At 40.7% G+C, this 22,570-nt stretch overlaps 2 protein-coding genes across 5 annotated transcripts; one reads left to right on the top strand and one right to left on the bottom strand.

Moving 5' to 3' along the window:
* Positions 1-2,677: 2,677 nt before the first annotated feature.
* LOC117957923 (far upstream element-binding protein 2-like) lies at positions 2,678-9,447 on the bottom strand. Of its 4 annotated transcripts, XM_034894016.1 has the most exons (18): positions 9,202-9,446; positions 8,568-8,670; positions 8,195-8,254; positions 7,935-7,971; positions 7,713-7,765; positions 7,532-7,603; positions 7,358-7,415; positions 6,885-7,053; positions 6,625-6,723; positions 6,417-6,515; positions 6,221-6,323; positions 5,364-5,485; positions 4,839-5,132; positions 4,628-4,743; positions 4,411-4,499; positions 3,843-4,049; positions 3,027-3,211; positions 2,678-2,859 (listed from the first exon to the last, which is right to left on the bottom strand). In XM_034894016.1, the coding sequence occupies exons 1-18, from the start codon at positions 9,328-9,330 to the stop codon at positions 2,851-2,853; spliced, it is 2,004 nt and encodes a 667-aa protein (XP_034749907.1). In that variant the 5' UTR covers positions 9,331-9,446; the 3' UTR covers positions 2,678-2,850. The 4 variants fall into 4 exon arrangements, with proteins under 4 accessions (XP_034749907.1, XP_034749908.1, XP_034749910.1 ...); XM_034894017.1 differs by lacking the exon at positions 9,202-9,446 and having other exon boundaries at positions 8,450-8,670; XM_034894019.1 differs by lacking the exons at positions 2,678-2,859; positions 3,027-3,211 and having other exon boundaries at positions 3,843-4,126; positions 9,202-9,447.
* A 613-nt stretch (positions 9,448-10,060) lies between these two features.
* Positions 10,061-22,150, top strand: atad5a (ATPase family AAA domain containing 5a). Its single transcript, XM_034894711.1, has 22 exons — positions 10,061-10,490; positions 11,007-11,070; positions 11,182-12,950; positions 13,069-13,153; positions 13,265-13,423; positions 13,974-14,118; positions 14,223-14,465; positions 14,780-14,928; positions 15,256-15,406; positions 15,663-15,983; positions 17,080-17,176; positions 17,382-17,464; positions 17,558-17,691; positions 17,772-17,949; positions 18,117-18,284; positions 18,412-18,654; positions 18,734-18,798; positions 19,117-19,306; positions 19,626-19,783; positions 19,902-20,752; positions 20,894-21,052; positions 21,564-22,150. The coding sequence occupies exons 2-22, from the start codon at positions 11,020-11,022 to the stop codon at positions 21,640-21,642; spliced, it is 5,478 nt and encodes a 1,825-aa protein (XP_034750602.1). The 5' UTR covers positions 10,061-10,490; positions 11,007-11,019; the 3' UTR covers positions 21,643-22,150.
* The last annotated feature ends 420 nt before the right edge of the window (positions 22,151-22,570 follow it).

The raw sequence follows: 22,570 nt of genomic DNA on the forward strand, positions 1-22,570 counted from the left end.
ATTTATTTTCTTCCAAGTAAAGCAAAAATGTCAGTTTTGATCAACCACAGTCAGACATTTTGGTACATCAGTATTTCTAATCTTTGTGGCTAGAAGATAGGGTGGCTGTCGGACATGCAGCCACAATGTTACTAAACAGTTTCTTCCTGGTTTACACACACAGGTAAAAGTTAATTTAATCTAATCAAGAGTGTAGAATTTAAAAGTATGTAGTAGCTATAATGACTAGTGTAAAATCACAGAATAGTATGTTATGGCTATTTGTCTTATATGTCAAGACACAAATATAGCTCTCTGAGGTTTTGGGTCAAATTTCTAATCCACAAAAACATCATATATTGTTTGAATAAGGTGTTGTGCCAATATGAGTGCTCCGACCAAATTAGACTCACAGGATCCCCCTCGCAGGTTTTCATTTTGAGTTATAGATTTCAAAAGAGATCATCTTTTAAAATGTCAATAACTGGATTTTATTCTTTCAGTACAGTCTGAATAATCTGAAGAAGACTAATAGTGACATCTGGTGGGGATTCCTCAACCATGATTTGTTATTTCTGGTGACAGCAGACTTTATGCACATGCTGTTTGTAAAAGAACATGAATATAACAAAATGTTCAACACACAATTTAAAGTAATTGACATTTGCCCCATTTTATTTCAGAGTATTGCTGGTGGTGGTGGTCATCTATTAACAATATCAATACTGCTGCCAAAGGCAGGCTTACAGCTGCCATTCAGAAATCCAAGATTCATACCTGATACATCTCTGCTAACCAAAACCAACAGCTTTATATTGCTGAATATAATATACATTTACGTTATATCTTAAAGTGAAACACATTCGAAGACTACATTTCATTCTGTTACACAGAATGACTGTGGGAAGAAGAAAAGATCAACACATTCTTGTTGGCATCCATTAAAACTAAAGTTATTCAACTTAAAAGCTATTACTTGCAACCTTAGGAAAAAACAGCATGGTTTGAATGAGTAGTGAATGTAACCTAGCTCCCAGTGTAGAAGAACCTGCAGCTGTATGAATTACAGGGATGGACAGAACCTCCACATGAAAGTCACTACATGACAAAAAAAGATATGCAACTGCCTCAAAGTGAATTCCCATGAGCAGTATGTGTTTGGTCTGACAATCCCTTTTAAGATTTCTAAAAAGTATAAAATCTGATAAGTAGGATTGTACACACCAAGCTAATCACATAAAAAACAAAAACAAAAAACATATTTTCCTGTATCCGTGTTAGCTCAGTTGGTAGAGCGGGCACACATATTTAAGAGATGGTTTATTCCTCAACGCAGCGGCCGCTGACCTGCAGCCCTTTAATGCCTGCAGTTTTTTTTTTTTTTTAAAGCATTTTTTCCCGTCTCTTGAATAAACATTTCAAGAGGAAAATAAGGTGCTTTAACAGCAGATGGCTGTGTGACAACAATTAAAAACAAAACGAGGAAAGAAGAAAAGGCTTAAATCATGCCAGCATAAACCAAACATATTGCTTTATGCAGTGATCTTCACGCTGGCAGTCTCACATTACCAGACCTGTCTCCACAGCCCTAGTAAGGTCCGGCCTCTCCACACATACATTCCTGGATAGGAGAAAAAAAAAACGCTGCGTTGTTTCATATTCTTTAAACCAATCACAATCATCTCGGGCGCCGCTAAGTTTTGGTCACAAAGAAGGTGGAACTGAAAATGGTCTCGGGAAGGAACTTGATTCAGTGGCAGATTTGCACCCCGCAAAAAAAACTAAAATGCCACATAAAATATTAAATGAAGTTGACCGTTTACCCAATACAGTAATGTGAGCTATTTATATTGGCTGGATACAAGGTTAAATGAAATTTGCTCTTACCAGTGTATCACAGTGTTTATTTTGTCCATAGCAAATCCCCGCCAATGGGTCCCAAAACGTAAACGCTGTAAATGCCGTAAACATTTTCTTTGTAAATCTTTACAATCATTACCCGAAAGAACCAAGCAGGCCTGTCTTAGTGCAACGACCAAATTTTCTTCATAAACATTTTCAGCGTGTAGCTTGCTAGCACAAAGTTTGTTGTTGTTTTCTGAATTTGAGGGAGATTTGCTGCCAAATGTGGCCTTCCTACTTAAATCAGTTTTCACATAACTTGCATGTTATCAGAAGACCAACTGAACCGTTTTTGCAGATGAAGGGTGACCCTGCTTTTTCTTAGGTGCCTTACTTTTGAAGTGTTTTGTCATCTACCTCTAACAGCTTTCAGCAGATATTAGTCAGCCCACATGCAGGAATGAGCACTTTAGTATTTCATTTGTACACTGTAAAACTCGTAAAAAATATCATGCAAGCCTCAGCTGAGGGAAAGGTGACAATTTCATAGAAGAAAAAAAAAATCTAAACACTAAGCAAATGTGATTATATTCCAATTAGCTATGTTCAGGAAATGCAGTATGTATAACAAATGGGAATGAAGTGCTTTAAAAATGGGAAGTCTTAAGAAGTTAATTAAAGGAAGATAATATAGATTTATTGGCAATTTCTCTGCAACAAAGTAAGCGTTTCAAGGCTTCCATGTTCATAATGGCATATATAAATGTATGTAGCGGCATTAAGAAGCCATTTTCCCTGTCATGGCGAGATAATCAGTCTTCTCCCTCCCCTCAGCGGCACAGCACTAGAATGTTTGTTCAATTCACATTTTTATTAAAAAGTGTCCAGGTGGTGTTTGGTGATGAGAAAGATTTTAATTTCCCCTCACAAGAAATAAAAAAAACAGGCTAGATTCTGGCCTTAAGTTCAGGGTCGTCATTCTTTATCCCGTCTTCCTGATTCTCTCCCAAGACCTTCTGCCATGAACTCTCACTGCGTCTAAAAACACGGTTGGAAGGAAGCACATACTTTGTGTAAAGATCACTCAAAGATCAACTTATTATAAAATCTAAAATGTATTAATTTCAGATAGATCAAATGGAAACAGCAGACAGAATGATACCATAGAAACATGATGACAACGTCGCAGTAGTCTCAGTACCAACCTGTCCTTGCTGGGGAGTGGCTGGCTGGCTGGGGGCCTGTCCTGTTGTTCCGTAGTATGCAGCCTGCTGCCTGTAGTACTCTGCCCAGGCCGCGCTGTAGTCTGGCTGGCCCCCTGCTGTGGATGCTGCTCCTCCAGCTGCTGCTCCTGCAGCTGCCGTTGCAGGGACAGAGCCACCTGCCTGGGCTGGAGTTGACAGACAAGAGAGACATGACCCAGCTAATCACTACATTCATTTTGACTTGAAGACAAGCAATAGTTCACCTTTGGAACAAAACACATTCCCAAATCTATATCTACATACTAAGTCTAATCAGTTTAAGTATAAATTTAATTTTAATTTGATTTATAATTTCAAATCACAACAAGTTATCTCAGGACACTTTTCATATAGAGCCGCTCGTGTTAGCATACTCAAACCAGCCAGAATGCCTACTAGATGTGGTGGATTTTGCTGTTGATGCACACAATGCAGAATGCAATAGCCAAATTTAGTATGATATGCAACATTACAAAGTTAAACCAAAAAAACGTTGACAGTTTTACTAAAAAACAATGATTATTTCATTGACAGTTTTGAATTGATTATGTATTTGAGATGATTTAAGTATTATTTATATGATGTGTTCATGTAGGTTGTGTTTTACTCTTGTGTTTTGTGTTTTACTGATGCACAACCAATTGTCCTTAAAATAAAGTGATTCATTTCAATTATTTAATTTCAGCACTATTAAATACAATAAAAAAAATCAGTAAGCTATGTTAATGCTTGTTAATAGAAGGTAAAAGAACATATGGTGTTTGTTGGCAGTCTTACCCATCTTCTTGTAGTAGTCCTCCCAGGCCTTGGTGTAGTCTGGCTGGCCCCCCGCCGTCTGGGCAGGCTGGGTCTGGTCCCCTGAAGTTTGGGCACCTCCAGCTGGGTTAGCAGGGTACTGGGCTGGCACAGCCCCCGACGGCTGCTGGTAGCACTGAGCGTAGTAGGCCGCCCAGGCTGCGTTGGGGTCATTGGCTGCTGCCTTGCCTAGAAAAGATGCAGGGTGGAGGGGTGAGGTCCTCATAGGGTGAGGGTGAGCCCCTGCTACTGGCCTGGAGACCGGGCTTGGAGACCAGGGGGGAAACAGAGACAGGGTTAGCCAGAGCTGCTTAAGGTAAAGACAGTGCAACTCATCACAACATTTCCAACTCCTGTTGACCTTCCCAGATTTAGAAAAATAAATCTCATTACTCATCTGAAATGACTGGGAGGGTATACAGTAAAACATATAGCCTGCGATGAAAGTCCTGTAGTAGGGTTGATGATTTTAGTCAAATGCTAAAATGTGCAAAAATTAAAAATTGATCCCTGAAAGCCAGGAGAGGAAGTGATGTTAAAGGTGACTCACTGGGGTCATGGGGTGCCTGAGGCTGCCACTGCTGGAAGGTGTTGCTCCAGCCCTGAGGGGTGTACTGGTGAGGACCCGGAGGACCACCACTAAGGAGAAAATAAACGCTTTATCATTAATAACCTCTCAGGATTATAACCTTTATATGAAAACATTATCTACTTACATGCTACAGTAAAGCTATACAGACAGCTGCTTAATAGTTGCAGCTACTCACTGTGGTGGTCCGGGTGCCCCAGGCGGTCCGGGGTTGTATGGGTTAGGGTTAAAGGGACCCATTGGACCAGCAGGTCCTGGTCCACCTGGCCCCTGACCCACAGGACAAAGAGGACCCTGAAACACATGACATAATCACACATCAAATGAAGAAGAACAAAGAAAAGTGTCAGCTTTCCGATGTCAAACTGCAAATTAGAATGGTAAGCTGCCTCAATCTTCTCCTCAATGAGCTGCTTGGCGTGGTCGATCTGCTGCGGTGAGCCCCGAATGATAAAAAGCTTGAAGTTGGGGTCTCCGTTGGGGGGCGGCTGTCGAGAGATTTCTACAAACGCCCCTGTCTGCTGGTTGATGGACTTGACGTTTTCTCCTCCCCGGCCAATCACTAGCCCACACTTGTGGGCAGGAATAGAGAAGGTCATTTCCCCTCCAGGGGACCCCCAACCGCCTTGTCCACCACCTCGACCCCTGTTGCCTGCAGGCATGCCTGGAGGACCTGGGGGGCCCTGTGAATGGAGGAGAGAAAGCCTCAGTACTATAGCATGAACGTTATTTTACTGCTGACGCAAACGTGCTTGAAAACTAAAAAGAAAATCTGCAACAAGCCTGCTGCCATACATTAACTATTATGCTCGAATGATTAAGATGATACTTTACTACATTTTAGGGTGTGTGCAAACAGCATGTTGTAGACATTGTGACAGTTCATGCTGCATGCGAGAAGGACTGATCCATACCCCCTGTCCCTCCTCCCTGACCCTGATGCTCTGCAGTAGGTCATTGATGATCTGGGCAGCGTGCTCGCAGCGGTCAGGGGGACCACTGACGTGAGCAATCTTATCTGGACCAGTCCCATCATCTGTAAGGAAGATTTAAATCTGCATTAAGCTATATTTTTGATATTTTAAAATCACATTACTAATGTGGAAGAGTCACTTGTAGTGCTGAAAATCTGTACCCAACTTTGTAACTTAAGGCCTTACAAAAGCCAGGTGAAGGCTACCTGCTCATACTGGTCAAAATCACTCAGTTCAACAACTAAAAACGCCACGTCACTTCCTGCTGTCATGCCACTGTTTGCTGGCACACCCCTTGCTCAGACATATTTTTCTAATAATGCACGTTAGTTCATTATTTAATAAAAAAGCAAAAAAGAGAGCAAGATGCCACCTGCTCTGTACACACAAACTTATGTGAAAAGGCATTTGCGTGTTCTAACAATAGAGAAAAAAAGTTTGAATTTCCCCACTGGGGATCAATAAAAGTGTGTATTAAAAGTGCAATTAAAATGTACATGGTAATTTTAACCACAGTGAGGGATTTGCCTGATTAAATAGCCATTCATCATTATGCAGGATTACAGTACATTCAGCTGGTTATAAACTGTATACAATTGATAATAAGGTTTATGCTCTGGTTTTGGTCATTTACATTTATCATTCGTTAAAAAACAAACAAAAAAAGTACAGGGACCATGAGTGCCCCTTCCTTCGACAGTGGCATCAGACAGAAACTGAGATCCTGAATGTGCTGTTCATGCAAAATAAATATTACAAATGCAACCATGATGATGAAAGTCATCAAAGGGTCCTACCTTGTTTGAACTGTATCCGAACGCCTGCATCATTCTGTATTTTCTTAATCATCTCTCCATTGCGCCCAATGACCACACCGACTGAATGTCTTGGTACGGGGATCTGAGTGGAAAACAGAAGTTTTTTGTTTTATTTAACTTGGATTTGTTTCAAAGACAACTAGGCCCACTTCTAATTTTGCTTACACAAACTCACATCCATGCCTCCTCCCATTCGGGGGCCAAAATCATTTCTTTCACTAAAGCCACCGTGGTCTCTCTCCCTCAGAATCTCCTGCACCATCTCCTGGGCTTGCTGAAAAGGCAAACCCGATGATTACAGTACGAGACAACTCACCACAGCACCACACATATAAAAGTGTTAAACATAAGTTGAACTTGATGAGATTATTTTGTAAATGTACCTGGACTTTGTAGGGTTCTCCGATAATGCGCAGGGGCTTGTCAACGTTGGGTCCCTGAGAGGCATCCTGGATCAGGATCATCTTTACCCCGGCACGCTCCTGGGACATCACACAATTAAAGATTATGTTTCTGTGCATGTTCATGATTGACACTACTGGTGTATAAAAAGTGTTTGACTTAAGTAAAACTATCTTTGAGTACATATCCATCAAGATAACTACCGTTTCTAAAATGCAAAAGCAATAGCAATGCAAAATACCTGTAGCTGTTTGATAGTCTCGCCTCCTTTGCCAATGACAAGACCAGCCTTGCCAGCTGGAATCATTATCTCATGCACAGTACCATTCTGCCCTTTGGTGGACTCGTGATAAGTAGGGGGTGTACCCCTCCCTCGTGAGACTATCTCCTCCAACAGCCCCTTGGCATTCCTATGCGGAGAGAGATGACCAATTACTACACAGCTATTTTACAAAATCATGTAATTAAGCTGATATAATGGCATGTGACACTGAGCAATTAGGAAATAGGTCACTAGATTGATAGAAGATAACCCAATTAAAAAATGTCATTACATAATGGGCCTTCAAACAAAGTGCATCATTCTTTGGGAAATGTTTCACATTCTTTGATAAATCTTGTGATTGGGGAAACACAAGTACGCAGGGCAACCCATTTATTCTGAAGCTTCCACAAAACTACGATGAGCTTACTTCCGTAAAGCCTGATACTTACTGTATAGAGTCTGGGGAACCAGTGAGAGAGACTCTCCTGTCTGGAAGGCCTCCGCTGTCTGGACACACACAGAGCAGTTATATATAACATAGAAGTTAAACACCAAAATAAAATTGTTAACTATAATAAAAATGTAAACTGTAGATTACTGTTTAGACTAACTTCAGACAGTACCTGGAGCTATCTGAACCTTGCAACCTGACTCCTGTTGAATCTTATTGATCTGTTCACCTCCACGGCCAATAACTAGGGACGAAGAGAAAATTTGTGTTGTTGTAGGGCATCTTTTTGTGTGTTGTATTAAAGAAAAAGAGTGGCATCCATATTTGCCAAAACAGTGTTGGGCTGTACTCACTGAGTCCCACCATGCTGTCTGGTACACTGTACTCCTCTGTGCTGTGGGCGGGCCTGACACCATCAGCGAGCGAGGAAGACAATGAGGGAAAAAGAGGCAAGGCATCATGCAATAGGAGACTTTCTAATTACATTTTTGCCACAATCAGGTTTGTCTCCACTGCCATGATATAAAGACTGCATACTTCTGCATTACGATCAACTGAAAGCTATAAGATCTCACCTTTGTTGTGCAAGAGCAGCTAGCTGTGCACCAATAGCTGAAATGGAACATCAACAGATAAAAGAGAAAGTGAGAAAACAGCGCAAGGTGGAGAGTTTGGGTTACTGATGGACTGTGAGATGCTGACAGAGGAGGGGAAGCATGGACAGACAAGGGTAAAGGGGCAAACAACTTGTTTATGTTAAATAATGTCAACTGTAAGTTAAAAACATTAAAAAAGCAAAAATAAAACAGAGCATAAAATAGCGGGATGAACTTACACAATGCATTGGCTGAATCTAAGTCACTCTGTGCAGCCAGCTTCTTGCTCTCCGGTTCATCTGTCAGGTGAGGAAACAACAGATGTCTACTGTAATAGAGTTTGCCTGTGAGTGTGTGTGTGTGTGTGTGTGTGTGTGTGTTTGTGTGTGTGTGTGTGTGTCTGATGTGATGTGTCTGGGAGGACTGCACGGGGGAATATCTTCTGCATCTAAAGTCACCATTAAGCATGTAATAAAGAGGTAATTAACATTTACATGTGTTCATTTGGCAGGCGCTTTAGTCCAAAGCGACTCACTGTCACGCACAAATGAAGCACAACCCAAGCCACAGTAGATCAAGGAGACTGCGCACTGAGCAGTGCAGTCACGATACCTGCATCCTCCAGCTGTCGTTTCTGTGCAGTGAATGGAAAGCCATCAGATGCAGTGTTGTTGTTCATGGGAGGACCAGCATCACCCCCGATCTTAGCTGCAATCTAAAAAACAACAACAACAACGTTCAATTCACCATGACAATTGAGCTATGAAAAACACTGTTTTACTACTCTGCTCCTCAAGCGTGCTCACTGCCTACATATTAATATTCGTGTATAAGCTACACATTGGACTGAACATCTTACAAAAGACTGCATAGCCTTTAGCAGTATCTACTTGGTATTGTAAAGTGTGTATTCAGTACAGTACATATTAAAGTCAACATTATGCTCCAATCTTTAATTTCTATTTTTTATAGTCTATCTTTGTTGTTGTGTATAATGTGGCTTTTTAATTCATTTTTGCATCTAATTTTGTTTTTGTGATGTTCTCTGTGAAGTGGCTGCTGTAACACTTAACATAGCTAGTATAATGTAGCGTTAACATAGTATTCTATAATAAATATCGTAAATATGTGTGCATTTAGAATATCAATCGTGTGTGTCAAGCTGTGTCAACAATCTTAGCAATCAAGCTAACTTAGCTAGACCTCCCTCCAAACATGTTCCATCCTGCCTGCCCCATCCCCTCACCTGCCGGGCCCGCTGCACCGCGTCCGCAAACGCATCTTTCTTGATGTCTCCAGCTCCGTTCCCAAGACCTGCCTGTCCGCCGAGAGGGGCCCCGGATCCGGGTGGCGGCACCACGTTGTATTCCGACATGTTGACCGTAAAACGGGCGAGGAAAAGGCAGCCAAAACACGGGATCTGCGCAGGAGTAAAGTCAAGATAGTAACGGGTACGCCGGAGACACGACGGCGGCCGGGAAGGTGCATTCGCGTTTTTATTACCCTATTTTATCGTATTAAAAATTATATATAAATCACTTAAGCCTCTAGGGAAAAGGGATTAATGTTACAATGAATTGGTGTTTGATTTAATTAAATTCTGTTTTTACATACACTTTTTTGTATTTTCACAAATAGAATACAAATCAACTGTTTCCAGCAGTCTTTTGTTTTCTCTGGGTTAATATGGTCCAGATTGTTTGTGTGTGTGTGTGTGTGTGTGTGTGTGTGTGTGTGTGTAAACAAATTGGGCCGTGAAAGTGTGCTGCAAGAGTGTGCACACACATTTACCAGATCTTATGAGTCGAGTGTATGTGTGTGTATAGATGTGTTTGGGTATACACACACACACACACACATATACATGCAGTATACATACTTTTGAAATAGGCCCAGTTATGTAGAGTATTTTCACACTGTGGTATTGCTATCCACCACTCATATAATAATGACACAGTGTTTCATATTTTGATCACTGGTAAAGTTAGAAGCAGCCAGCAGAGGTGGCTGTCATCTTTTCCTTTCCATTCAATGCTAAACCCAAAGAGGCCATGTTTGTTATGGGCAAATTACGTCCGGCGATGACGGAGGTATTTTCTGTCCTGTGATTGGTGGAATTCGGTCATGCCAAAGGGCACGTAGATTTGGCGCTCTTCATTCACGACAAGTCTGGCGCGTTTTTGAAAGAGCAATATACGTCAAGAAACATATATTTTGAATTCCTGCTCGGAGCAGTTTGGGAAATATCTGTGTAACGTTTTTCACTTAGCGTTCCTATGTTGGTGGCCGACATGTTGAAAATGTTTGGACCATTTTTGGGACCGTTGAGGAGCGGAGCTGCTTTGAGAGTAACATCTACCGAAGTCTGCTAGCTTGTTGTTTTACAGTGAAATGTCTGGTGGAAACGTACAGCTGTCCGCCTTACACCATGAACGTTACCTCTGTTGTTCATTCACACTCTCGGTGAAGTGAATAAGAGAAGACAAGAAGACAGTCTCTGAAGTTGCAGAAAGTTACCGGTTCCGTTTTTTATCAGTGAGTGTTTTCCTTTACCTTTGTTTTTTTGGTTGCAGGTCATTTGGCCAAACCATTGTGACGTTAAGAGCTAGCGTTACAGGGCGCCATGTCATGAATAATATCAAATTTCATGTTGCTGTCCATGCAAATATTCTGTACATAATCCTTTTTGACACTGAATTTGCTTCACCAGAACTTAACTTTTTGCATACCATGTTATTAATGCTGCTTTAAAATAAGCTTTGAAATGTAACGTTACAGTGCTGTTTACATGGTCAACAATGTCCGATAACTTGGCTTTTGGTTTTGAGTTAAGTATTTTTGATAGATTTAAATTGTGACGTACATTTGTCTAGTCAAAATATGCACATACCTTGTTGTTCAGTGTTGTGGTTTTTCACTGTGATGAAGCATGAAAGGATATTAAAAACTATAATAATAACCGGGCAAACAAAACAAATATAATTTATATTTTAATAATAATAAAACTATCTCTGCTCCTCGTGTACAAATCAATGTTTCCTTTTGCGTTAGGTCTCCTCAAATTATGGCAGGTGTTGTGGCTATGGCATCGGTCATTGAGGACTTTGACATGCAGGTATGTCCATGACACTGATTTGGGCCATATAGCATACGCAGTAGCTGTTGTAAAGTGTTTTTATTCATTATGCATTTTACTATTTGATTAACTTTGTCAATCCTTTAACAGCCATGCAAGAAATCTCGCAAAGATGGTGTCAGTCCTGTTGTCAAGACAATCACAAACTATTTTTCTCCTGTGCCCAAACCTGTGGAGCAACCCTTTTCACCTCCACGCTCCAACAACATCATGGACTACTTTAGTCGGAAGGCTCCATCCTCTAAAGAAAAGACCAGCTCACCTGAACAGTCAAACGAGAACTGTCAGACGTCGCAGCTTGCAGAGAGACACACCAGCCCAGAGGCAACAGTAAAACACCCATCTCAGAAAAGGAGTAGAAAGGCCAGCAAAGCCGTAAGAAAACTTGTGGAGGCTGAACCTGTAAGCTCCACAGAGGAGGGTAGCGGCCTTAGTGTAGAGGAACCACATAAAAGCGGAGACTCAGAAGCAGTCAGCAGCTGTGGTGTTTTTGGCAGTAATACCGCATCCCTGATGGACCAGCTTAGTGCTGAGGCTTGTATCACTGGGGGAAAATCAGAGAGGAAAGCTACTAAGACCATCAGTGTTGAGAGGGCTGAAGAGGATGGTTCTAAATGTAGGAACAGTGTTAAACTTAACAATATTGAATTATCTCCGATTGTACTTTCAAAAGATGAAGCAAACCTGATCAAAACTGTTGCAAGGAATTCTAATAAAGCAGAACGTTCAGAACCACAGGAGAAAGAAAAAGAGAGCTCGTTGTGTGATGTTAGTATGGAGGTCAATGTAGATGAGGCCTCTCAGTTAAACAATAGCACGGTCACAATCTCCTTTGAAGATTTTGTGCGGAGCCAAGGTGGGGATGAAGAGGACGTGGAAGATGAACAGGGCAAAGAAGATGCAAGGAATATCACAACAGAGGCTAACGAATGGGACCTTGAACAGTTGGACATCCCCAAAGCAGAAGTAAATGTTGGTTCTGTGAAGTCACCTTTTCAAGTCTCGCCCCGAACTGTCACCATTCAGGCAGAAGTGCATGTAGTCTCACGCAAACAGGAAGAAGCCAAGACAGGGGGAAAGTTAGCTTCTATCTTCAACAGGAGAAAAGGGGCAATGAGCCCTGAAGAGGTAGTATTGTCTCATCACACAGAGGCCAGAAAACAACTTCCTTCTCCCTCTTCAACAATCAAGCGTAAATCCAATGTAGTACTTCAAGAGGAGGATCTAGTACTGGCTGTGCTTGAGAGTGAATCAATGCCCAAGTGCAGTGAGGTAGAGAGGAAGCAGTTCATGTCTGCCTTTAAACAGCCTAGTCTGGAAGGGTCCAAAACCAAGCCTGGTAAGACACAGGGCAAGCAAAAGCAACCTGGAGAAAAGGCTTTGGAGGATGCAGACGAAGTTGCTGAAGAGGACACTATAATCCCACCCTCTGTTGAACAAGTCCCTGCTGCCTCTCAGGAAAACAAATTAGCTAAAAAGAAACCAGTAAGAAAAGGCAGAATAAAAGCTAAAGAAGAAAAGGAGGCAGTAACCGACCCACCAACTGCTGCGGTGGCAGAAGAAACAGTGGCCCCAATTGTTGAAGTTGATAGTAAAAGAAAGAAGCCTCCCCACACCTCAACGCCCTCCATGCCAACACTAAGGAGGTCCAGAAGAGAGACTGTGGTGAGGCAAGCCCCGGAGGCCACCCCAACAACCCCTATCAGAAAAAACAGGAGACTCAAGTCGAAGGATGCCGATGCAGCTTTACTTTATGACATCCCTTCAAAGATGTCCACCCCAAAGATACGCAAATCCAAACACGGAGTCTTTGTAGCAGAGCTGGTACGCCCATCTAACACAAAAGAAAGTCCAATCAGGTAACACATGTAAAAAGTTATGATTTAATACTATTACCATGAAAATAATTTTGGATGTTTAATGTTTTTTTTTTTATTGTTGTTTATTTTTCTAATTCAATGTTTTCTAATTCATAAGGATTAAATTTACTAGAGTCCATAGAAATGTTTCCACGACCCAGGCTGAAAGTGGAAGTGACGTAAACACTTCTCTAGCTAATAAAGTAAGTATTGTATTTTTCACAAATTAGACTTGACAAGGAACATGTTTAAACAGCATAATTATGGCCTTATCATGGTATGATGAGGATGACATTCTCTCTGATACTTTTCAGACATCGACTGTCTCTAAAAAAAGGAGTCGGGCAAAGAAGTTGGTGGAGAAAGCCAGAGCAATTCAGCAGAATAAAAAAACTGCTATCAAGGATGAGGGCAGCTTAAGGCGTTCGTCACGAACTGAAGCCTCCACCAAGAGGAGCTACTGTGAAGATGAGGTACAGTTAAAGGCCAACACAATGGATGAATCACTAATTTCAGGGGGGGTGTACATGCATGTCTTTTTTATTGTTTCTTAAAAAGCTGAGGCAAAAATTCCTGCTGTCCATTTGTTCTGGCTTGTCAAACATTTGCCCGTAAAACATTTAAGCAACAAAAAACCCACCCACAATAGTTGAAGCATGTTTGATGTAACTATGATTCTTTTTCCCTATTTTTTATTATCTTGAAACTGTTTTCTTGTACATGTATGCATGAATAATATGGATACTGGTCATGTTAAAGTCGCAACCTTGTTACAGAAATATAGAACTTGCCGTTTTGCACTTGTTTTCTCAATGGTCCGTCTTGTGAAAATATCTAAAGTGTAACCCTAACCCTAAACTGAACACAAACAGAAACAATAATCTAACAGTTGTTTACCCTAATGAGCTCAACATTAGCACTGGCGGCTTTAGATCAACAATGGCACAATCGGCCACTTTCACAAATGCAACACAAAAATAAAAATTCTACTCTTTTTCTTGTGTTTATTTTTTTTTTAATCAGGATTCTGTCATCTGCCTGGAAGAGGACCAGACTGCTATTCCTCAGACGGCACCAGGAAAGAGTAAAACCAAGAAGCCTTTACGCAGTCTAAATGAAGTTCTAGGAAAAGCCAAATCTGTTGGACAAGAGACAAATGCTGTCCCAGGTAATCTTTCCCATTCTAATAATAATAATAGTTATCTTTATTATAATTTACTGTTTAGCTTGTTGTTGAAATCTCACCTAAAGGTGCTGTGTTCCTTTTCACAGGCTCCAAAGGGGCTTTGCTGGGCCAAGAGAAGAAGGTGTCCGTGGTGGTTTCCATCTTTGATGAGAGCTGCTCTGAAAACTCTCAGGACGATGAGCAGTTCAGGGCACGCAAAGAGTTCTTGAAGAGTGGCCTTCCTGAGTCCTTTAGGAAACAGATAGCCAAGACCGCTGCCACCAAGGAGGCCTACTCTCTCTCCTGTTCCTCCTTTCAACCAGTTGTTCACATGAAGCAACAATCAAATGGTAAGTTGTTCCTTTATCCAAATGTACACTTAACAGTGATGGAAACTAACTTAAGGAAAATATGTTACTTTTTACTTTACTTTGCATGTTAAGATTAACGATACAAAACATAATCAATAAATAGATTATTTTTGATTATAGTTTAAGATAAAACTTTATTGAACCCAGGTGCAATATCCCAAGCTACCCTGCAGTTTTAAAAGGAAACTTTTTTATTATAGTACTTTTATTATTATGTTGGGTAGTAGCTATAGATGTATCAAGAAGGACAAGTAAATAAATTTCCAAGTAGTACATTTTGTTGTGTCTTACAGATTGCCCTCTTTGGAGTCTACTGTGGCCTGAGTCTTCATTGTTGTGTCATCTGAAAGAGCTTTGGTGCCAAACATCCAACTCACTTCCGTCCGTTAGAGGCTCATTTTGTGTGAAGACAGAACCAGCCTGTAGAGCCTTTTGTGAACGGGTATGTTGAAATTATTTTAATGAGGGAGGTAATGATTTAATCATGTGTTTAGCAGAATCGTTATCTTAGAACTAGAAGTTTGTAGCTGCTACCTGTCTACCAGCATAGCTATGTTGTATTTAAAAAGGCTTAAAAAGAGAGAGACTGCTTCAAACACTTTAATGCTTATTTCAGTGCAATTTGTTTGTAATTTTGTGTTGTATACCTTGTATAAATGATCAAAAACAAGTCTTCTTGTTCCAAGGACTTTTTACCCAGCAGAGCTACAGGGAGGGGGGGTTAAACAGCAGATGTAACATTTAGTAATATTATTGTTTTCATTTGAAGGGTTCTGGCTGGAGGCCTGAGATCTCTGAAAGTGTTTGCCGGCTTCTAGTGGAGGAGGTCAGCACCTCTAACTCACCCTTCCCTGTTCAGATGTTCATGACTCGCTTCCGAAAGAGACGCACTGACCACCAGCAGCAGTGCATAGCCTCAGGTCAGTTGGATTAAAAAAGTAGAGCTGTAGCTCAATTTCAGTACACCCTATATTTATTTACTGGCATCTACATGAAAATAATTTGCACAAGTGCTCATGACTTTCTAAGTAATCCATTGTCCCCTGAAAGCACACATATTTGGGCAGTATTAATCAGTTAAGGTTTTACAAACCAGCCAAAATTAGAGACATAAAATTAAAGAATAAATCCAAATGATTCTCAACATCCAATACATGTTTCTTAATTTCTTAATAGAACCAGAGGCTCTAACCAGAGTCACAAGCACAACACTGCCAGCTGAACCAGGAGGAGGGAAGAGGAAGAGGATGGACGATGAGGGGGAAATGACAGTCAAGCTGGCAAAGAAGCAACGGGCCAACTGTGCAGAAGAAAAAAATTCCGACCCTAAGCCAACAAAAAGGGGGGGGCGCTCAAGACGAGCTCGGAGATCCAGGCCAGAGAACGGGGCGGATGAGATAGCCGAGCCTTCAATCAAAACTGTTCCCATCCAATCTGAAGATGACTCTGTGATTGTGATTGATGACTTGCTTTTGGGAGAGAACCCTGGTAAAAAAGGTGAGGTATCAAGTTTTATGGTCTGAATCACCCATTTTTTTATTATAACTATATGAACTGTGGGATTAGTAAACAATACTTATACTAAAGTGTGTGGGCAAACTTTAAGAAGTAAGGGTTTAGTGCTTGGAGTACTTAATGAAAAATAGAGCTCCTGCCATTGACTCCACCACGACAATGTAGAATTATTTAAAAAACCATGAGAGGAAAAAACATGTACACTATTATTCTACTATTATTCAGAGTATGACATTACTCCATATTTTATAAAGGTTATGTAAACAGCATATTCCTTATATTGCCTTTTTCCGAATTTAGTATTTTCCAATGAATACATGTGGGATTTGCAAGTATTATTCAGGGTTTAGAGGCATTTTTAGGACATGTATACAGTGCATTCAGAATATGCATCTCAATTGTGTTTTTTACCGCAGTTTACAGCCTGTTTACGACTTACGGTCATTCTGTGTGTTGTTACAGTTGTTGTACGTCACAAACCAACTAGCCAACAGTTAAGTGAGTCCGGCTGCAATAGAGATACATGCTCAAAAGAAGGGAAAAAAAAACACAGCTACTTTTAAATATTGTGAAAAACTTACCCACAGGTTTTTGGATATGCGCAAACATCCCAACGCTGACCTTTTTAATTAGGTGGATGAAGGAATGAAAGAGGGACGCTGTGTTTGCACTGTCGAACAATCCGCTACGGGTGGAAAACGTTGAAAAAAAAATCCTGTTTTGCACAGTTTCATGTAAACAGGAATATTAGTGAATTACTATCGATTTTCATTAGCTATGTAAACAGCTTAGTCAGAATATTGTCTTTTTTTGGAATAAGGCCAAAAAAGTTTAATTAATGTGTGTAGTCCTGCACGATAAAAAGTTATAAAATCACAATATCGATTCACCCCGTTTGTGATTTAATTTTTAAATGACTTCAGTTTTTTTTTATGACTTTAATTCTCATTTAATTTCACGTGCTGACCACTTTCTTCTGTAAACATAGTCAGTTAACATGTTTGCCAAATTAGTACAGTTGGTGTCTGCTGAATTGATTGGCTATTGTAAGTAATGTAGGAAATGGTTTGTTCTACAGATGTGGTGAAGGAGGATGTTTTATGGACAGACAAATATCAGCCCCAGCATTCCAGCGACATCATAGGCAACACTGCCTCAGTGAGGAGGCTGCACAGGTGAGGAACTAAACTGCTTAATTTCATTGCACCTACAGTTTATACTTTAAAAAACAGAAGCCACTTTATTTGTTTTATGCTTTACTTCTTAAATGGTATCACCCCATTATGTAAATGTGCCCGATATGGGCTTGAGACCGCTGTTGACCTTGTATCAACAACAAAAATGTCATTGTTCTTTTTTTATTGTATTTTTTTTGTACAGCTGGCTTAAGGAATGGAAACTCCGTACAGACCAAGAAGAGAGAAAAAAGCAGAAAGACAAGAAACAAGAGGATGGCAGCAATGGTGGGACATTAGAGAGTTTTTTATTCTCTCCATAACTTCTGCTGTTGGCTTGATGCATGTTTGTGTTGACTACATGATGGTCGTTGTGTCCAGACGGAGACTGGGACTGCGGAGAAGAAGACTTCCAGGATGGGGAGGACATGTGTAATACAATGCTTATCACAGGACCCACCGGAGTAGGAAAGACTGCTGCAGTCTATGCTTGTGCCCAGGAGCTGGGCTTTAAGGTACAAAAGCTTTAAGGTCCATAACTGACATCTGTGTAGGAATAAGCATTCATTTCCTAACTTCCGTATGGTCTTCCAAGGTATTTGAGGTGAATGCTTCATCTCAGCGGAGTGGCCGTCTAATTCTGTCTCAGCTAAAGGAAGCCACCCAGTCACACCAGGTGGACAGTCAGGGTGTCAACGCCAACAAACCCACCTACTTCAACAGTTGCGGCCCAAGCAGCAGTGCTGGCACTCTAAAGCCTGGATCCTCGCCCAGTATGTACAGAGCTAACCTTTATAACACTGTTTCTAGTAAGTTGCTGGCTTGTGACAGGATCTGTTTTATGCATATTTTGCATGTGATTTGATTTGTATACAGCTGGATTATTATAAGATGAATAAGTACTGTTGGAAATTCATTCATCATGTTCTTCATCTTCCAGGAAAGGTTCATTCTCCTCGTAGGGTTGTTTCCTCTCCGAGGAAACATCCCCGGTCCCCAAGAGGTGCTAAAAGAGGAGGCCTGGCTCCCGCCTCTTTAGCTAACTTCTTCAAAATGGGTCGACCCACAACCAAGGAGACACCTAACACTAAGAAGAATGAACAGACTGGTAAATTATAAGTTCAATGTGTCAATTGTTTACTTATGGTTTCTTACATGATGAGAAAAGTTGTAATTAGGACTTAAATAGTAAATATATTGCTATTTTTCTCTCTCTGCCTTATCTCTTTAAAAAGCTTCTTCCGAGAAAGTCATAAAAGCAAAAGAATGTGCCAGTACGCATAAAGACCCTGCAGTAAAATCACCAACAGCTACCACCTATAGAGAAAAGAACAATGATGAACCAAGCAAGAAGACAGCCACCTCCCTAATATTGTTTGAAGAAGTGGATGTTATTTTTGACGATGACTCAGGGTTTCTAGCTGCCATCAAGACATTTATGACCACTACGAAGAGGCCAGTCATCATGACCACCAGCGGTGAGTAGAAGGAGAAAGGTCAAATGTTTATACTCCATCGTCTCCTTTGAGTTTAAATCAAATCTTACATGTGTTGTAGATCCTGCCTTCAGCACCATGTTTGATGGAAACTTCGAAGAGATCTATTTCCAAACGCCGTCAGTGGTGAGTAGCTCGCCCTGCCCTGAGAAAGGCTCAAGCCGATACACAGCTACGATGCACATCTACAACATGTTTTTTTTGTGACTTTATTAGTCATTATTCTTCCTTTTTTCCATGTACTTTATTCTGTTCCATGAAAGGATACCAGAAGCGCTCTTGCCACTTTTTTTGTTTTATAAATGTTTTACTGTTGGATCATATTGACTGTATTGGTTGTTTTAATGTGGCTGGATCTTTTGATGCTAATCAAGTGGAGGAGATCAGTTATCCAATATATGTTTGTGCATAAGTCAGATTTCAGTCTTTCTCTCGTTGGTACAGTTGAATGTTGGCAGCTTTCTGCGGCTGTTGTGTCTGACAGAGGACACAAGGACGGACCCGTTGGACATCAGCTCCCTGCTCAGACTCAATGGATGTGACATCAGGCAGAGTTTACTGCAGCTGCAGTTCTGGACTCGCAGCGCAGGAGGCCGCCTCGTTACCAGACCGTTGACGCACAGTGGCAGAAATGGTAGGGAGATGAGATGGACAGGTTAATAAAAAATAAAAAAAGTTGGAAAAATAATGTTAACTTGATTTTGCTTTAAATTTAATTTTTGAATATGTTAATAACTAATAAGTATTTTTAAAATCACTTTATATATTCTTGCTTTTGACCTGGAGAAAGTTATTCAAGCCTTTTATTTCATCCCATCTAGATTAATATAACTCTATATTCTGCACTCATCCTTAAAGTACTTTGTAACTGTTAAGAAAAGTGCAATACAAATTGTTATAATAAATAAAAATTTGTTTAACGTAAGTATTTTTCCCCTCATTCACATTAAAAGCTAAACTCAAACCAGAGACTGATGAAGAGGGAGCAGGCATATCAGTGTGTTCAGTGACTGTCCCATCCGCTCTGCCTCTATGTGACACCGGCTGCACAGAGAGCATGCTGGGTCTGCTGAATGTTGAACATGAGAGAGACATTTGGGACCTGCTCAGGGTAAACTCTTCATTTACTTTCTACAGTAACACTGTTTAGACGGGGTTAGAGTAAAAACTTGTAACTTTGTTTTTCCTATTGTACTTACGTAATTGACTGGGTACGTTTTTTTCAAAAGAGCCGGAGTCTGGTGGAAGAGACGTTATGCTGGGAGCTGCTAACAAACTGCAAGCGACGAGGAGTCGACCTGCTCTATTCCAACATGGAGACACTCTTACCTCTACCACTCACACAGTTAACTACCTCTATCCGCAAACCGGAGCAATCTGTTTCTGCATCACAGGACCATCCATCAGTTAATCTAAAAGAGCTGCCATCCCATACAAGGGTATTGCACACGACAGAGTCTGAGGATGGCTCCGACAATGACAGTCCAGTTAAAATGTCCAACAGAATGAGGAAGAATAAGAAGCGGCACAGTATACCAGACCAGGATGGTCTGGACTCTGACTCAGAAGACAGTTTTCTCTCTCTTTGCAAGCCACAGGACGCTCCTCAGGCTAATGAGGACGTCAAAGAGAGTTTAGTTTCAGAGTCTGTAAAGAGGAAGCCACTGACTCCTGAGGAGAGAGTAAAAAGTCTCCCAGTCTCCCAGTGTCTAGAATCAATAGCTGACTTTTTAGACAATATGTCATACATGGACTCCTCATTGCTTGTTCATCCATTTGGGGATGACAATCGCAGAAGAATGTCACCTGTTGGTGCGGCGGTGAAAGACGGGATGACAGATGAGTCGAGGGTTGAGACTGACAGAGGAGGCTGGGTGAGAGGAGAGCACCTCTTGGAGATCCCGGCTGCTGTGGAGGCTCTGAGCTTCTACAAGTGTCGGTTTTCAGTAGCAGAGGCCTGGAGCAAAGCCCAACAACTAGAAGGGGAGATAGGAAAGGAGGCTACAGCAGAACTCACCCTTCCTGTAGCTGCTCATCAGGAAGGTTACAGCTTCACTCAGGACGGCCCCTGTAAACCACAGTAAGTCTTACTAGTCTTTCTTTACAAATATTTTGGACCATATAAACTTCATTCAATCAGTATTATATTGGTCACATAATTAATTCTGTCTGACAAGTTGAAGCAGTTCAAAGAAAGGTGATGTGTATTGATATGTTTCAGGCTGGTCCAGCGGAGGAGAGAAGTGATGGAGAGACTGATGTTCAGAGGAGTGTTTGGTACTCAGGTCAACAGACCAGCAGCTGCTCTGGACTACTTGCCGGCCCTTCGCACCATCTGCAGATCAGAGCAGCTTAAGGAGCAGGGCAAGGTTAAACGAAGGTGAGCATGCAGAAACTATGGTTTGCTTTTTAACTGCCAGGCTACATTAAACGTGTTAAAGTCCTCACATTATGCTCATTTTCAAGTTCATAATTGTATTTAGAGGTTACACCAGAATAAGTTTACATGGTTTTGTTTAAAAAAACACCATATGTTTGTTGCACTGAACATTGCTGCCATTCAGACGCAGAGTATGAGGGTGTGCCACGCTAGAAGCTAGGCGAGCATTATAATGTTACAAAGTGATGCACGGAAAGTCACGGAAGTAAAAGCTAGACTATAATAGACCTGTTTGTGAACAGTGTTTTCTCTCTGAAAATGCTAAGTGGGGTGTACTTTGGGCTTTTTTACTTTGTAAACCTGTAGTGTGTGTATGTATAGATACTATATACAGTAAGTGTGTACACACAATAAAGGGGATAAAGCCAAAAAGCATAATATGAAGTGTAAACTGAATTGTATGCAAGACTGTGCCGAATACTGAGTTGTTTTTGTTTTTACCCTCCTCCAGGTTCCTACACTACCTCAATGCAATCCATCTGGGTGTTGAAAAGAGCATTCTACAGCACCTTGCTGAAGACTTCCCCTGAAGCATAGAGGAGATCAGACGTGTCATTAGGATCACACCGAAGCCTTGAACAAATGTTACCCTTTAAATTCCACTTTTAAAGTCCAATTTTGGTTATTAAATTAGGAGAAGGAGCACATTTATAGGTTGTATTGTGACGAATGGATGAATTGTTGGGCAACAACATACATTAGATATGAGGTGGGAAGCTGGTCAGAGGTGTGTTTGTGCACAAAGGACTGTCGGGTGAAGTTTCTCCATATGAAAGATGGAAATGACTGAATCACTGAATACAGAAAAGGAATTCTTACCTGAAGGGCACACAGCAAAAAGAACTTAAATGTTGTCTGCTTTAGCACATCTTTTGGTGCTTTCAAAGAATGCACTAAATATTTCTACTTTATATGATTTTTGTAATATTAAGCTGTGTGTTTTTTGTACAGTTAGGGTTTTATACATTGAAGCCTCTTTTATTAATTTGATTTTCATCTTACAATGAGTTTTTATAGTAGATATTGCTTTTGAGGAGCAAGCATATATCATTATTGATTTGTGAGAAATTAATATGTAAAATAGAATTTTTAAAGGCAATGTGTCATTCACCACACAAAGTACTGTTGATGCACTCAGGATCTTGTACTTCATAAATGCTTTTGACAGAAAGTTCCACTATATTTGTAAGCCCTAAATCCCCTTCACTCTCATTATAGTGTGTTTTTTTTCTTCAATAATTTGATATTTTTTAAGTGTTGTACACATTATTCACAGTGGGTTTGTTGGGACCAAATAAAGGTTTATAACAACTTAATAAATAAAGACATTGTCTCACCATGTATTTGTTTAAATACAAAATATTGTGTATATCCGGATTCCTGAATTGACTTCAGTGTAATTGACTGGATGGTATTTTGGGCCGCTGACATTAACCTGAAGTGCTTCATGTATGTGGG

This window comes from Etheostoma cragini, chromosome 15 (assembly GCF_013103735.1).
Source record: "Etheostoma cragini isolate CJK2018 chromosome 15, CSU_Ecrag_1.0, whole genome shotgun sequence".
Lineage (NCBI taxonomy): Eukaryota > Metazoa > Chordata > Actinopteri > Perciformes > Percidae > Etheostoma > Etheostoma cragini.

Bases quoted from the DNA above. Each gene is read 5' to 3' on its own strand.
- atad5a (XM_034894711.1), top strand. From the start codon at position 11,020: ATGGCAGGTGTTGTGGCTATGGCATCGGTCATTGAGGACTTTGACATG. The intron at 14,929-15,255 runs GTATGTTGAAAT...TTTCATTTGAAG, and splicing joins GTAGAGCCTTTTGTGAACGG to GGTTCTGGCTGGAGGCCTGA. The intron at 18,799-19,116 runs GTGAGTAGCTCG...TCGTTGGTACAG, and splicing joins ATTTCCAAACGCCGTCAGTG to TTGAATGTTGGCAGCTTTCT.
- LOC117957923 (XM_034894016.1), bottom strand. From the start codon at position 9,330: ATGTCGGAATACAACGTGGTGCCGCCACCCGGATCCGGGGCCCCTCTC. The intron at 4,744-4,838 runs GCAGCTTACCAT...CATGTGTTTCAG, and splicing joins TCATTGAGGAGAAGATTGAG to GGTCCTCTTTGTCCTGTGGG. The intron at 3,212-3,842 runs GTAAGACTGCCA...TGTCAACTCCAG, and splicing joins GGACTACTACAAGAAGATGG to CCCAGGCAGGTGGCTCTGTC.